Here is a 17,246-nt window from a genome sequence, read left to right on the forward strand (position 1 = left end):
TCACAGGATCAGCCCCTTAAGGTAGAAAAGTTGACTCTGGAGTTAGAAAAGCTACAGAAATACACTATGCTGTCCCCAGCACTGTCACTTCTGGGGTTCCTGAGACTGGGGGGCTCTTTGACCTCTGTAGGAAACCTATCTGAAGTAAAATACTTCTTCAGTCTTCCTCTAAGAGGGATCCCAGTTCATGCACCAACAGGACCTGCGTCCAGAAGAGCAACTTATTCAAGGGTTGCCTCTCTGACTGGTGTTTCATAATAAGAATTTTCTAGTCCTAGTGGAGTGAAATGACTGGCGATTCTGATATTACTGGAACTTGCAATTGTGACAAAACAGTTGAAGCTCCTTCTTTGTGTTCCTGGACGAGACTGGTTAGGAATGATTTTACTCAGTTGTTTATGTGCTTTTTTGGGTGATGCAACCAAATATTTAATCCCAAAGAGATGGATTGAATATGTTGTTCATGGAGGCATGTACTAGACTTCGATACACATTGTTGGCAGGCTAGGTTGTTGCAGAATAGGGATACAGACCAGAAACTAGTATTTCACAGGCTCTTGTACAGGAAAGCCAGAGTTAATTTAATGGATCAGTGCTGCTTAGAACTCCTATCTGAACTCTTGAAGAAACGCTTGGCTCTTGGGAGAAACATGGAGTAGGGTGACCGAGAGGACTCTATGTGCTGATATTATGAAGATTATGGTTTCCTATATGTAAGGGGAAAGATTTGAAGCCCCTTTAAAAAGAGCACTGTCTCCTAGTCCACAGAATCCTTTGGAAACCCTTCTCCGTCCCCTGTGACCAGTTTTCCTGTGTCCAGGAGCAATCTTGGCTGAGATGAAGAAAGAAGATGTCAGTTCTCAGGCACAAGAACTTCACCAACCAACTTAGCCCTTTAAGCGTGTTATAGCTTTGAGTGGCTCTTGATAGATGTCTTCCTCTTTACACTGAACCATCACAAGAGATTCTTCTATTAGAAACACTGTTTTGCTCTTTTATGCTTCATAACATGGAGGTCTTGAGCTAGAGGGAGTTGGGAGAAAGGGCTTGTTATTTTTAATGGCTCAGTAGAATCAGGTCAGTGAACACCGTCCTATAAAAGATGGCCTGAATTCAACTGACTGTTCTCAGTGGAGATTGGGAAAGTTCACCCTCTTCTTCTAATTATTTAAGTGACCACTTATGGCAGCTAGCTGACTCTGAGCACAAAACTGCTTTGAATTTTCTTTTCCTCATGGCTTTTCCTTTTCTGGGGAGAGGCTTCTTTGAAGAGTGGGAAGGGCTAAGTGAAAGATGTCAGAGGAAAACTAAAGTACCCAGGGACTTTTGGCATTGATGAAGATCCATGAAGAGTCACTAAAGAACCCATTTCAGCTCGGTCTAAAGAACTGTGAAATTATGGTTCCAAACATGAAGGATACAAGTAATCCAAAGTACACTAGTTTGTTGACTAGAAAGTAATTTAAATCAGCCATGCAAATGTAAAGGTCATTATTTATCTTAATGTGGCTATTTCAACTCACTTCAAGATTACACGGCAGGAATAGGAAAATATTTAATCTTACCACAACAAACCTATACATACTAGGTAAGTGTTAACATTTTTTAATTGGTACCACTGTAACTATACTTTAAATCAGACAACATATTGGATTAATGAAATTACAAGATCCTTGTAAAGCGTTTTCATGATCCAAAATAATTTTTTTGAGACCAATGGAAAAAAATAACTTCTGATATATGAAAAGAGGGAGGAGAATTACTTATGGAGGCAAAAATACTTGATCAAATTGATGTAATTTTGGACATGCCCAGTTTTTGGCCATTCCTAGTAACTACCTGGAATTTTATACTCTTCATCAGTAGTGCCTACGCCTACATCTATGAGTGAAATTAAAAAAATTAAAGGTAAATGGCAACATCAAAGCTACAGGTTTAAAATGTTCAGAAGTCAGGATCTGAAAGTTCAAATTCACAGCGAAGTTAACTGCCAAAGTGAACATCTTGTGGTATACATTTAATAATCTTAAATGTACACATTTAAAATCTAAAACAGGAAAAGAAAATGTTTCAAGCATGGCTCTTTTCATCTTTGAATATTATTGCTTTTAAGTTTACATTATGGTAACACTGATTTTTTTTTGGAGGGGGGAGGGCACAGGGCTGGTATTTTAATGTCTACTTTTTCCAAAAAAAGAAAAAAATCTGAGCTATTAGGGAGATGTATGTTTTTAAATTAAGATGAAGTCACACAAACAAAGAAATGGAAAGAGAATCAACAATCCCCTCACATGACCAATAGACTTACTGGGCAAATGGCCAGTTACCCCATCCATGCCTGTTACAGTAACAGTGAAAAAGAGTTAGCAGAAACTAAACATAAAAGTGAGTAGAGGCAAAGGTATTGGCTTGTATTCCAAATACCCTGTGTTCTTCTATTTTAAAACCACAAACAGTTAACCTTTAGAAGTGCAGCAAGCTATCACAATATACAAGTCTGTCTTGGATTGGAGCATTTTGTATGTTCCTAAATTTGTAGGTTTCATTGATTTCCTGTCATCCCTCAAGACACCTCTAGACATTTAAATGAGCACTGCGCAGAACCATGGTTCACTGCAATTGACAAGCATCTCATCGTAATAATGGAGAGATGAATTAAATGTTCACCCAATTCACACAAATTCTGTGCAGGGCATATAGAATTTCTCTACATGTACGCTCAAACTTTCCCTTTGTCTTCTTGCTACCTGCACACACCAAGTAAAGACAAAAGATTAAAAACATTAATTCAAATCTTTGCTTTTGGGGGATCAAGAGAACTTGCTGGGATTTGAAAGACCCTGGCTGACAATCATCTGAAGCAGGGTATTTCTTCTTGTACTTTTTGAGCAAGGATATACAGTATCTTCATTCTGCCCAAGTAGCAAGATGGCGCAGGTCAAATACCAGGTAGGACTGGCATTCGAACAACTTGTACCTTGTCAATGTGTTCATAATTTTGTTTACATAATTACTCTAGCACATCAAGATAATTTTTAACCCCGTAATCCTGGCAAAGCTCTAAAACGCAAACAAAACAACCTCTTGAAAATAGGCTGATTGGTCTGGAACTGGTTTGGCAGGTCTTCACTGCACTCCAGGGGTTTGACACCCACACCGCAGCCTATTGAAACTATGCTATGTTCTTTTTGTAAAAAACAAAAGGCTAAATCAATTTTTGTTGCAAAGATCGTGGTTGTGAAAAAGCTACAGTCATGATACACTTTCAGCATCTGATGTGTACACTCAGCTAATCATTCTAGGCAGAGAAACCTCTCCTCTCCCCAAAGTTGTAGCTCAAACGTCCCCACATGGTGTCAATTTCACTTCCTCATTACATTCCCTACATGTTGCCATGATTTAGCAGGAAGAGATAATGCTATTTTACAGATAATTTAACATTTCTGCTTTTGATTGGGGGCTGAAGATAAAATTACTCTACAAGAGAAGGCAAATGGAAATATCTTCAGGGATCCTCTGGAAGTTTACAGCAAGACTTAGTTCATGATGGATACGGTAAGAAAAAAAAAAAGCTTATTTTCTCCAGACTGTCTAAAAAGCATTACTATACAGTTATGTGAGCATTTGAAGTAGCCCCGTGTATTGTAAATCAGATACTACAAGAACTCAGTCTGATGGAAACAACTGCGGAGCAGATGGAGCCCTTTTTGAAACAATTTCAAGACAATGAAAAAAGAGGGGAAAAAATCACTTGCTATACAGGAATTGCCATATGGGATCGGGCTAGTGCTCTACCTAGTCTAGAATGCTGGACAGTACTATGTGTTTCAGAGGATTGTGGAAGAAACTCCATAATGGACAGATATGGAATAATCTAGCCATAAGGAAAGTTTCTTCTTATCCCCAGACAGGTAGTAGTGGACTTATGCCTTAAAAAAATAAGGATTTATATCCGTTCATTTTTCTTAACTATGTGACATAATTGGATGTTCTTGTGACACGCTGGTGTGATTTGTGTATCATTCATGTTCACCGTTTCAGCATAACCATGTATTGTCTAATGCAAAGTATGTCATGTATGGTGTTTTTGGAATGTTCGTGGCATACTGAACATTATTGTTATGGTAGCATGTTTCCTGCAATGTCATACATATGTACAGATACGAAACTCTGCTGTGTCATATCCCCAAATGTGTCTCTCACATGGCTTGAATAAGAACACAAAGCTGTGTTTCCACGCCCAGCAGAGGCATGCATACAGGAACAATGGACTGGCCTAAGCACCTGTGAGCACTTTGGCTGAAGTGGAAGAAATCATGCTCATTGCCGGACAGGGCCGATCACCTGACCCCAGGGAGTGTTGGGGAAACTTGTTAAAAGCTGAGGCCTCTTTGTCTTGGGCTCTCCCCTGGAATCCATCTTCTGAGCAACACTAAAGACTGAGAATCTACCCATAGGGGGGAGGGAGGAGGCGTTGTTGGTTGTAAGAGGCATCGCAACTAGCCTGTGTGGTAAACTAAATACAGACTCAAATATTAGTCTTAGGTTAAAATGCGAGTTATCTTTTAGTTAATCATGATTAACTCCTTGACTCATTTATTAATCTTTTAGTTAATCATGATTAACTTCTTGACTCATTTATTAATCTTTTGATTTATATTTATTAATCTGACTTAGATCCACTTAAAATCTTGTTGTAGTCAATAAACTTGTTTGTTTTATCTAAAACAGTGCAAGTGGATTGAGTGTGTGCAGAGATCTCAATGAAAGTGACAGAGCTGGTACATATCAATTTCTTTGACAAACTGACCGACAAGTGTAAATGAGCTTGCAGGGTGCAGCACTGAACCCTGCAAGACTGAAGTTCCCAGGTTGCTTCTGAGACTGGGAGTATTTGCTGGGGGTCTATCCCATGAGTGGCTGACCAGAGCGCTCCCTCACTAGGTGAGGGACCAATTACATGTAGGAGGCTGGGTGCGGGCTGACCCGGGCGTGGGTGGTTCACACAGCAAAGCAGGGTAAGTCGGGGCCCAAGAGTGAAGAATTGGGGTGACAGCTAAACACCAGTCCAGATTGCAAGGGGGACACATCACAGTTCTCATTAGCCATACAAAGTAATCCTTTTCTGAACCCTTACTGAATCCTTGGCTTCAGTTATATCTTGTGGCAATGAGTTCCATATATAGTGAGAGAATATATGTTAAAAATGGTATTTCCTTTTATCATTTTTAATTTGCTGCCTTTCAGCATAATTAGATGTCCCTTTGTATTTTGTGAAAAGGTAATACAATGAAGTACTCTTCCGTGTGACAGCTGATAGAATGCTCTCGGATTTACAAAAGATCTGATTAATTAAACAGTGAGAGTGGTCCAATGCAGCCACACACCACTCTCACCTACTTTTTAAATAGGACAGACTGCTTGTGAAATGATTTAATAGGATCATTACCAGCCTAACAAAAAGGAATTGGAGACCAATTATTAGGAAGTTTATGAATTTTGAATTATCACCTGGGCTGGAGAGTAAGCCCATTCTTTAGACTTTTCAGTCCAAGATGGTGCTCATACCATTGGAAGTTTAAAAGTAACATCAGAAAGGATCAAATCACAGTTTTAAACAGTTCTGAGTTAATTATTTTATGTTCCTCCCCATCAGAAATAGGACAGTTTACAACAATATTAAATTCAATTCTATAGTACTGCTCAATTCCCGAAATAAACTATGCAATTTTTACACCACAAAACAATCTGAAAGATGTCCTTATTCCATTAAATAAATGGCAAGTGTTTATGCTTTGTTTTCCAAGGATTAATGGCATTTGATACCCAAGCACCAAACTAGTCCTATAACTTTTACAGATTTACATAAACAAATTGTTTGATTGTCATTGGATTTTATTTAACTGATTCTGATGACTTCAGAAAAAATGATTGCATTTCCTAACCATTCACATTAAATTACTCTTCCAAATGAAGTTGCCAAGAAAATTCCAATACAATCTCCAAATAATCTAACCTTCAGGGAAGCGTCCTTATAAAATAATCTCCATTTGAGTGGCTTGTTAGTCTGGAGACAGGTGAGCCAAGACTATTCCAGAAGTTAACAATAAGGTCTTTTAATTTTTCATTATCCTTTGCTGTGGTCTTATTTCAAACTTCATTGCCTATAGTCTCAATACAGTGTAGTAGTGTTGATTTACAAGGTAAAGGGATATTTTACTTTCTAAAATCCTCTGAATTGTTCAGATGGGTTTTAAGTGTTAGCTGGCAAGCAGAGAATCAGGCACAGAAAATGAAGATCAGAACTAAACCAACTCCATGGCTTTCCCTCATGGGCCTTTCAATCCAGACCTCTGTAACATCCATCTCCAAGTGGTTGTTAGCAACATTCACTGTTCCTTCAAAGCATCTGTAAGGTGGCCTACTTTAATCGGGTTTCTCATCTTGCAATACATAATCAGTCATTCCTAGGTACTTCTTCTTAGGACTCCACTTTATATACTCAACTTAAAAACAAAAACAAAAAAACCTATCAATCTAATTTTGCAGTCTTGGCTTTCATCATTCAGCCCTGGAACATTTGAAAATGTTAGTCAGTCTATAAAGCCAAATGATCAACTTTACTAAACGGCTGAACACAACAATCAAACTATGTAATGAGTTGCCAAGAAGAAAGCGATACTCCAGTTTACCTCATTTATATGCATATTATAAATTCCACAATCCACAAATGCAGGCTACTGGTTGTTAGAGAAGGTTTTATTTGCTACGCAAGAGAAATTCAGGCAAGCACTAGACAGGAAAAATTAAACAATTAACTAAGAGAGAGTCAGAATATTTTTTTTTTCCCAATCAGGTTATTGTAATTTACTTCCAAATGAAAACAGAATCTCTGATTTCATCATCCACTAGTTTGGAAAAGGCATATACTCACTTCTTTTGTGTGAGGTCTAAACCACTATTGCCTATTCCATCCACTTTTACATTCTTCTGTCCACATATATTTCCATAACTGTCATATCCTGAAACCAATCTCGCAGCTGCTCCAGTAGCTATTGAAAAGCCACAAATAAAACCCTGGAAAAAACAGATAAAAGGTTTCAATGGCAAATTTAACAATGCTCTCCTTGGAGGTGGTCATGAGCGAAGAGTCAGTTGTAATTCATTTATTTCAGAGCAGAGTAGTCCAATTTTTTGCATCCTTCTTTGAAATTCTTTCCATTTAGAAGGGAAAAGTCTAAGTCAATTGAGAAAGAACCACTGTGGGGAACAACAGACGTGAATTTAAACGCAAAACACTAATTAAAAATAGGATTCAGATGCTCTAAAAATGATTTATTAATTGAACAGGGTCAACAATGTGCTAGTGCTTTACAAGACAGGCATAAAACAAGATTCCTGAAGTGAACCGCTCACAATCTAGGCAGACAGCACACAATTGTAAAGGCCAGGACAGGGGCGGGGGAAGGCAGGGAAGGAGAGCAACAAATGCAGCAAGACTAGTGAGGTTTGGCATGCATATCAGTAGTTTCCAGATAGCTTGGGTATTTTTGTTCGTAAGATTTTCCAAACATCTTGTTAATACTTCTGAGGGAAGGACTAGGGTGGAAAGGCCTATTTGGAATAAATGCATTTTAAGTAGAAGGGGAGGCACGGCAGACCAGGCCAGGAAAGACATTTCAGGTGCAGGGGACAAATGGAAGAGGAAAAGAAACAGAAATAACAGCGGAAGCACACAAAAGGAGCAGCTTGGGTGGAGCAAAGGGGGAAAAGGGCCTTAGAGGAGGTCCCAGGTCACACTGGGCTATAGCCTAACTTTCAAAGAGCTTAAATTGGTTATAGAAGGTGAAGAGGAATTTCCACTGGAGAGGAATGCAGAGAGGCCAGGGTAAGAAAGTCACACCTGAAAGCATCAATTATTTTTTTACAATTAATTAACCTGGCAAGATCCTGGGCGGAAAAAAATGGGTGATGCCAGAGGAAGAAGATAAAGGGGGGAACCACTGTTTGTGATTGCTGGGAGAATGTGTAAGTGGCAAGGAGGGAGCAAAGGAAATAAATGCAAAAGAGAATCTGGAGTTACAAGAGGACAACAGAATCAACTAAGAAGAAAAAGGCTACTGGAAGGAGGGGGTGGAGAAATCCAACACTGATGGCTTTAAAGCAGCGACAGGCAACCTAGGCTAGTGAGTGGGCCACATGAGTGGCCCTCTTATCTCAGTGGACTGCAAGATTGAAATTGGGCATGTGCACCAACCATGACTCAACGAATAAGCTTAAATACATTTAATACAGGCCAAATATTTCATAACGAGTTATAGAAAATGCTTATTCATTCATACATTCAAAATTACCAGTAGATTATGTAACTCATATTAATTACAAAATTACTTAATATTACAATAATATAACATAAAAATTACAAAAATACTCAACTGCCAAAAAATGTGACAAATTGTCAAAACACTGCGCTTCCTGTATGATTCTTTCCTGCGTGCGAGCAACTTCTAACAAAATGTCTCGTGGGCTGCACTCAGAAGCCTGACATGCGGCCCTTGGGCTGCAGGTTGCTGACCACTACTTTAAAGCCTTAGGAGGGAGAGAGTGCAGTGCTAAGGAGGGAGCAATTCTGAAGGAGACAAGTTGATTAGAGAGAAATTCCAAAGGAAGAGCAGGTCACTGTCTTTTTCATGGTAGTGAATTATCTTATTTAAGGACTTAACATTGGACGAGTCAAAGGAAAGGAGTGAAAGGGTGTCACTAGTAATAATTAAGCTGATTTGCAGCCCTTACTTTCCATCACTATTCATGTAAAAGCTCTAGTTCTTTTTAAGAAATATAATGTTACACAGGATAATGCACAGGTTTTTAACCTTTTCCACACTGTAACCCTACATTATAGCAGAGAAGTTTCAGGATCCTCCTCCGATCTATTTTAGGATTCTACTTCATCTAGCCACAAAGTGATGGAAGGTGGATGTGAACCCCTGAACTTATCTGCAACTCCCCAAGATAGTGCTAATGCATAACATAACATGGACCATTGTTCTGCACATTGTATTGGTGTGACAAGGAAACTTTAGAATAGCATACCATACAAAAAAGGACAAATTTGCAGTTTCAGGTGTTTATGGAGTTGTATTAATAGGACACTGCCGACAACAGACCAGGTAATAGCAAACAGTGAAACGTAACAATTTGGAACCTAATTTTCAAAGATGCAACTATGTGTTTTTAATTTGCATGGTCCAATACCCCAAATAAATACACAGGGCATTTTTGTATTAAACATGGTCAGTTATACACCCTGGAGTTAAAAATCAAACTTGTCAACGGACTACAAAAAGCAAAAATACCAGAAGGTTGCTAAGTGAAGAGAAAGTTAGCTATGAGCTTGCAGTACAACTATGGTTGTAAAATAAAGCTAATAAGAATTTGAGATAGATTTGCAGAGGGCATCATCTCACAAACTAGGGATGTGAAAACATGACATTCATTCTCTACTTGGCGGTTGGACCTAGAATAACATAAGCAATCCTGCATAATTCAATACAAAAGAGGGCTAAAAACAAGACATCGAATTTTCAGTATATTGCAATTATTTTTTTTGTAATTTGACAACGTGTAACTGCATCACAGCAACTGTCAGGAGGAAGCCAAGTTTTTGGCATCTAGGTAAGACACAGTGAGGCACTGGCTCCTGAAGCACCATGGGAAGAACGTAGGGACTGTGGAATAACCGTATGAGTTTTGCTAAAGTCATCAGCAGGGATAGTAACAATTTTGAGGTTTACATTGCCATTTTTATGTTTCAGAGCTAACAGCTTACTGAGATTAGGATAAGAGCAGTTCCCCTTGCTCAAAACTATTGTTTCAAGACGTCTATAGGCTTAGGATGATATCGTTCTACACTTGGCCATTTTTTAAAAAGGTTATCTGCACAACCATGAGGACTAGAAGCTTGTTTTAAATGTAGCTTAGATTCTGAGGCACACAATTCTGGGGTAAGTGATAGAGTCCATAACAAATTATGAGACCCTGTGAAAGTATCAGATCTAGTGATATTGCCTTCCAAAATGCATCAAAATCAAGCAAGTTCTTGTTCTGTAACGGATACTTCCCATGCTAAAATATGATTGACATTGACTGAAGTTACCAAATTTGTAATCTGATTTCTTCCCAATGAAAGAAAACTGTCTGTGGCTGTGTAACATTTAGAATCGGTCTCATTTTACTCACCATTCCAATACAAAAGAGGATGAACAGTAACAGCCATGGTATGTCTGTGCAGCTGCGATCCTCCAGTGGCTTCCATTCTCTTTTGGAGCTCTTGGGTGAAAAAAAGGAATAAAGACAATGGTTATAAAGTCAGTTCAATAAAATATGTTCTGCTAATAACCAAATGCTTCAAAAAGTAGTTTTTAGGGCACTAAACTTCCTCTGAGTTTTTTTTTTTTTTTTTTTTTTTTGAATATGTAAGTTACTTCATATATACTGTAAAATGTACAATATATATATAATTTTTTCCCCTTAACTACAGTGAGGCTAGTGGAATCATTTAACAGCCTGTCAAGGTAATGTGTCCAAAGGAAACTGGGATAAGAAACTGCAAAGGGTGTGGATAAGAGCAATGCTGAATTCAGAACACATTTTATTTATTCATATTTCTGGCTGTAGCAGAAGAGGGGAAATAAGCAAGATCACTTATGGGATCAACAATACTAGTTACTACACCCTTCCACAACTACTGTACGTACCATAATCTGCTTTCCAAGAAGGATAAAAGGGTAAGCTTTTCACAAACTTGTCGGTTTTAAACACCTCCATGGTAGGATTAACAGCATAGTACAGACAGAAAGAATGTAATATGTAGCTATCTAAGGAACAGTTTTATCTGCTTAGAAAAGGCAGCTGTGGAGTTCTGCAATTCAGGCAATTAGTATCAACGTACTAGAAGGAAGGAGTCTGGAATTAAATTAAAATTCTCAAGAAAGCAGAGAGACTCTACTGCTGTTTCAGATGACAGAAATAACTCAATGGATAAAAGACAGCACTATAAAAATGGCTACCTTACTGCCCACAAGCATACATTTGATGAAGTCTGTTCTATTTATACTGCCTCATTATATTTTTTTTTAAATGAAGAGTTTTTTAAACTACCTTTCCAAGATGGCAGGATAGCTGGAGGAAGGATGCATATTGACTAGAAAGCAAAAGTAAGTATAATAAAAGAATTTTTTTCACTGATCAAAATTTTGATTTAAATCTAAGGTTGAAAAAAATACCTCATTTAAAAAAAAAATCAAGTTGCAGAGACAAAAAAGTTCTTTCAACTTGTTACATCTTGTTCAGGAACTTGTTACATCTCCCTACCAAAGGTTTAGGCATTTAAAAGGATCTTTCTGACAGCTATTGTTCTACTCAGTAAGGGCACTGACCACAGAACACAGACTATAGTCCAGAGGAGGGCTACAACAGCCTTCTATGCCTTTATGGGAGAGCACAAACTGGGATAAAAAGAAGTGATTAACAAAGATTCCAACCTCTTGTATAGGAAGGGGAACTTCCCAAACCTTAAATTTTCATTATAGGTTCTGGAGTCCATTGTAGAGTCAGATGAGAAATAAGAACAGGCAACTGAAATGCCAGCACGGAGCATTTGCCATCTGTAGCATCTACTTTCACAGACTGATCAAAAGCGGAAAGTCTATAGTATGTGGCTGTTGTACTACTAGCTACAAATGTGTTAGTAAGATAGTTTTTGGTATTCATGACTCAGCTTTAGCTTGATTCGCAAACACAAATACCCTTTACGAATAAAGTTATATAAAAACTACAAATTAGATACAATGTAAGTGAAAAACTGCATCTTCCTTGTCCTCTATATTCAAATTGCACTTCCAGTTTGAAATGACGTTTCATTACAATGGTATCCGTTAATATTTTTACAGCCGTTCCATATTTGCCCAGGGTGTGGGTGAGTCCTCTAATCAGTGGCTGTTGACAGGAAAATAAAAGGACAGTTCTTGGGGAATCACTGCCTCCATGAGAGAAGCTTGGCTGGGTGACCCCACTCAGTCTGAGCTGGCATAGAGGGGCCTTGAAAAAATTTATGTTTCCAGGAATGAACTCCAGCAGACCCAGACTCCGGGAACTGCAGCATTTGGCATTCAACTTCAGCCCAGAAACCAGAAGGGTACCTTATAAAGGACATCCTACAGCATGGGACTGCTCACATCAGAGGCTGCTCTTGTGGACTCAACCATGAACCTCTTTACTCCAAACATTACAATCTTTCTTCATACAACATTACTCCCTATGACACGAAGTCTTAAAAAGCAGGCTGGGGAACCCCAAAATAATAAAATGGGCCTTCTAGTTTCTGGAGTTTTATTCAGATATGCAAAGCCATCTTCCCACTGAGCACTAAGTTTCTCTTATTCTGTGGGATTGGAAAGAATGAGGAGAGACTTCCCCACCCAAATGGACAGATGAAATACACTGGAGAATACAGGAAACAGGCTGAATTACTGCAGTAAGTCTGACCTGATTAAAAAGCCATGTAGCAATTTGTGAATAATGACCAAGTTCCCAATATCATGGCCAAATAGACTGCCAATAAAAAGGAAGTTTTAAGGGTCAGAAATCTCCCCCAAGATCTTTAAGTGTTCATAGAACAAGCCCATGATGGTGTTTAGCTGGGTAAAAGTCAACTGCTTGAAAGAGATTCTTGCCACTTCCGGATGGCAACTTAAACGCTCTACGGTACTTTGCTTACGTATTATTTAATTCAATTTATAACAATGTACACAAAATTACCTACCCTCAGCTCTAGGTGCCTCTGCCAAAATTTAAACAAACAATCAGCAAGACTAAAGCCAACAGCTGCTACATATCTCCAAACCACCATCACCTACCAACCTCAATAAAAAAAAATCCCATCAACACTCTCCCTCCCCCCGCAAAACAGCTTCCGTTGTGCCCCTCTCCCATCAAAGGCCTGAGTAAACTGAAAATGGTCCCTACAGCATACTCTGAAGGTCATTAGATTTCGTTTTTCATAGCAGGGAGGTGGGAGAGAGTAGAATGCAAAGCTGAGGGCCTATAATGGAAAAACGCTTTGCAAACAGCTCCTCTTTTTGTCCTGAATGGACTCCAGCACAAGTGCCTCTGCTGATACCAACCATAGCAGTAGAACATGGGGCAAGTCAGTCTTTCAAGCACTTTGTGGTTCTGCCCCTAAAAAATGACTTCACCCAAAAAACAGTATCATTATGACATTAGCTGTGTCATTGACTTCTCTATAAAGTCTGCTCTGTTTGCACCTAAGTTGCATTTTCTAAGGGTATATCTACATCTCTCTCTCTTCCGGCATAGCTATGCTGGCATGGCTCTGAAGTGTCCACATAGTGTCAGAAGGGGTTTTTCCGTTGGTGTAGGAACAGTACCTCCCCGAACGTTAGCTACATAGACGGAAGCACTCTGCTGTCAACATAACTGCGTCTTTACTGGGGGGTATATTCGCATAGCTATGTCAGTCAGGGCTGTGTTATTTTGTTTTTTTTCACATCCCTGACACATAGCTATGCAGATATAACTTTCAGTGTAGACCAAACCTAACTACCAACCACACAAATTCACTCTGGGTTCTGGAGGTATGTCTACACTGCAATTAAAAGCTGGCCCATGCCAGCTGACTACATGGCTGTTTAATTGTAGTGTAGGGTCTTGGGCCAGGGTCTTGGGCCAGCCACAGGTTTTTATCTTGCTCATTATCACCACTAAAAGAGGTGCTTGCAGGCCAAATGATGCCCTCAGCTACACACATGCAACCCAACTGGCTTCAGATGAGGCAACCTTTGCACTTAAAAATACATCTGCGGTAAGATCATATTTGCACAAATTCTATTATGTTAAGTTCATGTAACGGCATGCTCAATATCTTTAAAGCTCTCTAAGTATCCCGGCTTTGCTAAATCTCACAATATTTTTATTTACAGGTAGTATTTACAGAACTATAAGAAGCTGATGAATTTTCATTTGCTGCCACATCTTCGGAGTGAGCAGTCCTGATGACTAGGTAGCCGATACTTCTGTGTGTACCACCTGCAAAGGAAATCTTGTAATAGGATTTTTAAAAAAGCCAATGGAGTACTTTGGAAGGGCGTTGACAAGGATTTGGAACTAGTCACAGTTACCATAGGTAATCCATTTTATTTGCTAAGTCAGAGGACAGCACCAGACCCTGCTAGAACAACATATACAAAACCTGCAGACATAAATCAACATCCCTCATAACACACCTATCAACATCCATGGGTCTTACACATGCCTATCACAACATGTGGTGTACCTCATCCAGTGAACTAAATGTCTCCAGAACAACTATGCGGGTGAATCCAGACAATCACTATGCTCTTGAATGAACTCACAGAAGAAAATAAAACACAAAACAGCACATCACCTGTGGGAAAGCGCTTTCATTCTGCATCTGACCTATCAGTCCTCCTCCCCAAAAAGAAACCTGTACAACACTTTCAAAAAGCAAGCCTAGAAGCTTAAATTCATAATTCTGCTAGACACAAAATCATGGACTGGAAAAAGACAATGGATTAATTGCTTATTGCAATGATCTATAACCCACTCACAACCCCCACCGCCTCAGTTGTTTCCCCCTTTTTACCCCCCCATGACTCGGGGGTGTTAAAGGGCCACTTCATCTTGAATGGTCCCTTGAAATATGTGTTAACTACGTATGCTAAACTATTGTTTCACCTTGTATTTAGCTGTGACATTCTAAGTATGTTTCCCAGTCTGACCAACAAAAGATTATCTCACCCACTTTGTCTCTAAAAGGAAATCTGAAAGCCATGAATTTAACAGGTGTCTAAAAGGTTACATGAATGAATTAAGTCTGTTTCCATCTTTACTTAGCTCCTGAATTGTGCTAAATCAGGTTTACAGCTCCACAAAGCAAAGCATCAAGGAAGACTCTCATAACAATCCACATACAACACTCAATGCATGTGACAGTGATCCTTTGGACAATTACTTGATTCTCAACTCCTGCAAAATATCAAGAAGAAGATAAGGTACACATTCAGATCATGCATATATCTTGAAGTGTGTCCTACACTATGCAAATACTTACTAGCCTTAGCTAACATATGCTCAAACATCCCAAATATTTAATTTATGGCCATCACAAACTCTAATACAATGTTGTGATTGTGTTTCTTCTGCAGTAGGCCTCCACTTTTTGCCTCTATCATAATTGAAGCACCATCAAAATTGCAGCTGACAGGCTTTGCCTGCAGTCCTCAATCAGCATTTCTACTGATTTCAGCCTTTCCTATACATGTATTAAAATGCCTTCAGCATTTGATGATGCAAGAAGCAGACAGACAATGTAGGCAAAAACTGGTATTTTTCCTCATCATTTGCCCCAGTGTAAGAGTTTTTTTTGTTAAAATGGGTTGTCATTTTTGTTCTGCTAGTTTATAGAAGGTATTGACACTAAACAAAGCTTGTAACTTGAAGAGCTCTATGTAAGCTCAAAAACTTGTCTCTCTCACAAACAGAAGTCAGTTCAATAAAAGATATTACCTCACCCACCCTGTTTCTCTAATAGTGTGGGACCAAGACAGCTACAACAACATTGCAAACATACAGTTATGGTCAGGAGTGGTAACTCCCTCAATTAAAGGGAGAGAACAGGAAATAGAGCATTCTCCAAGAGAAACCCACAGCTTTGGAACCTTCTCTCCACCTCAGTTCAAAATAGCCCGGGGTGTTGAGTTTCAGGGCACAAAAGGCTTATTTACTCAAGCAAAGACTTTTTTATTTTTTTTTAAAGGGGGTGCTAAAAGTGAAGCTCCTATGTCCATATTGACACCTGCGAAGTGGCAGGGTCCCAGAGCCTGGGCTCCAGTCCGAGCACGGAAGTCTACACAGCAATGAAAGAGCCCCTCAGCCCAAGCCCCGCAAGCCTAAGACAGCTGGCAAGGATCAGTCATGGGTATTTAGCCGTTATGTAGACATACCCCAAGTGGCCCAATTTTCAGAAGCACTAAGCACTCCCAGCAGCTCCCTGTGACTTAAATGGGAGCCGCTGGATGCTCAATAATTTTGAAAGTCAGGCCACTTAGGATATGCCTACGCTGCAACTAAAAACCCACCTCTGGTCCACGCCAGTTAACTCGGGCTCTCACGGCTCAGGCTAAGGGGCTGTATAATTACAGTGTGGACATTCAGGCTCTTGCTGAAGCTTAGGCTCTAGGACCTGGCAAGATGCAGATATACCCTTATTTAAAACCGTACCTAGACACATAGGTCCCTAAAAGAAGGCACCCTATTTTGACAGTCTTGGGATCTTTGGGAGGGAGAAGTTTGATAAAAGCCAATTTCTAAGAAAGATGGGAGTTTTGTTGAGGACTGCTGGTGGATTAGCTGCTGGGTTTGCTATTTGATTAACTGTTCTTTTAATTCACAGCAAAGGTGTCTAGAACATCAGATAGCTGCCCTGTCATACCTCAGAACTCAAAATAGGAATAGTTTTCTTTGTACAGATGCTTGTAGTTATCATACACTCTTGCTTGTGTGTCAAGCATCAATATTTGTTTGGTTTTTATGTTCTCACTTAAATGTTTCCTTGTATTCTCCCCCACGCGCAGAATCAAGTAGTGGACCTGCAAGTTTAGGTCCATCCGGTGCACAGCATAGTGCCAATTTTTAAAAAAAAGAGTAAACGAGATAAGCCAGGTAACTATAGGCCTCTCAATCTGACATTGATCCTGGGAAAGATACAGGAATGGGTGATGCAGAACTCCATTTATAAAGAATTAAAGGAAGGTAACGTAATTAACACAAATCAACATTTGGCTAATAAAGGTGATAGTGTTGAGGTAATATACTTAGATGTCCAAAAGCTATTTGACTTGGTACCGCATGACAGTTTGATTAAAAAACTAGAATGATATAAAATTAACATGGCATACAATAAATGGATTAAAAACTGGCTAACTAATAGATCTCAAAATGTAATTGTAAACCGGGAACAGTGATCAAGCAGGTGTGTTTCCACTGTAGTCCCACAGGGACTGGGTTTTGGACCCACGCTGTTTACTGACCTGAAAACAAAATCACCACTGACAAAGTTTGTAGATGACACAAAAATGAAAGGGGTAGTAAATAGTGAAGAGGAGAGGTCACTCACTGTTAGGGCGCGCAAAATTATTGTAACGCGG

At 39.3% G+C, this 17,246-nt stretch overlaps 1 protein-coding gene across 2 annotated transcripts in view; it reads right to left on the minus strand.

Annotated features, from left to right (window-relative positions):
- Positions 1 to 17,246, minus strand: part of SLC44A1 (solute carrier family 44 member 1) — an 85,328-nt gene that overhangs the window by 46,575 nt on the left and 21,507 nt on the right. For both annotated transcript variants that reach the window (XR_010920769.1, XM_067553288.1), the window contains exons 2-3: positions 10,240 to 10,329; positions 6,935 to 7,077 (exon numbers count right to left, since the gene is read on the minus strand). Coding sequence is in view for 1 of the 2 variants with exons in the window: in XM_067553288.1 (XP_067409389.1) it covers positions 6,935 to 7,077; positions 10,240 to 10,329 (233 nt within the window). In the remaining variant the exon portion in view is untranslated. The remainder of the gene's footprint in view (positions 1 to 6,934; positions 7,078 to 10,239; positions 10,330 to 17,246) is intronic.

The sequence above is a fragment of the Emydura macquarii genome, unplaced genomic scaffold (assembly GCF_026122565.2).
Source record: "Emydura macquarii macquarii isolate MOO-44397 ecotype Brisbane River unplaced genomic scaffold, CSIRO-AGI_Emac_v2 contig_1451, whole genome shotgun sequence".
NCBI lineage: Eukaryota > Metazoa > Chordata > Testudines > Chelidae > Emydura > Emydura macquarii.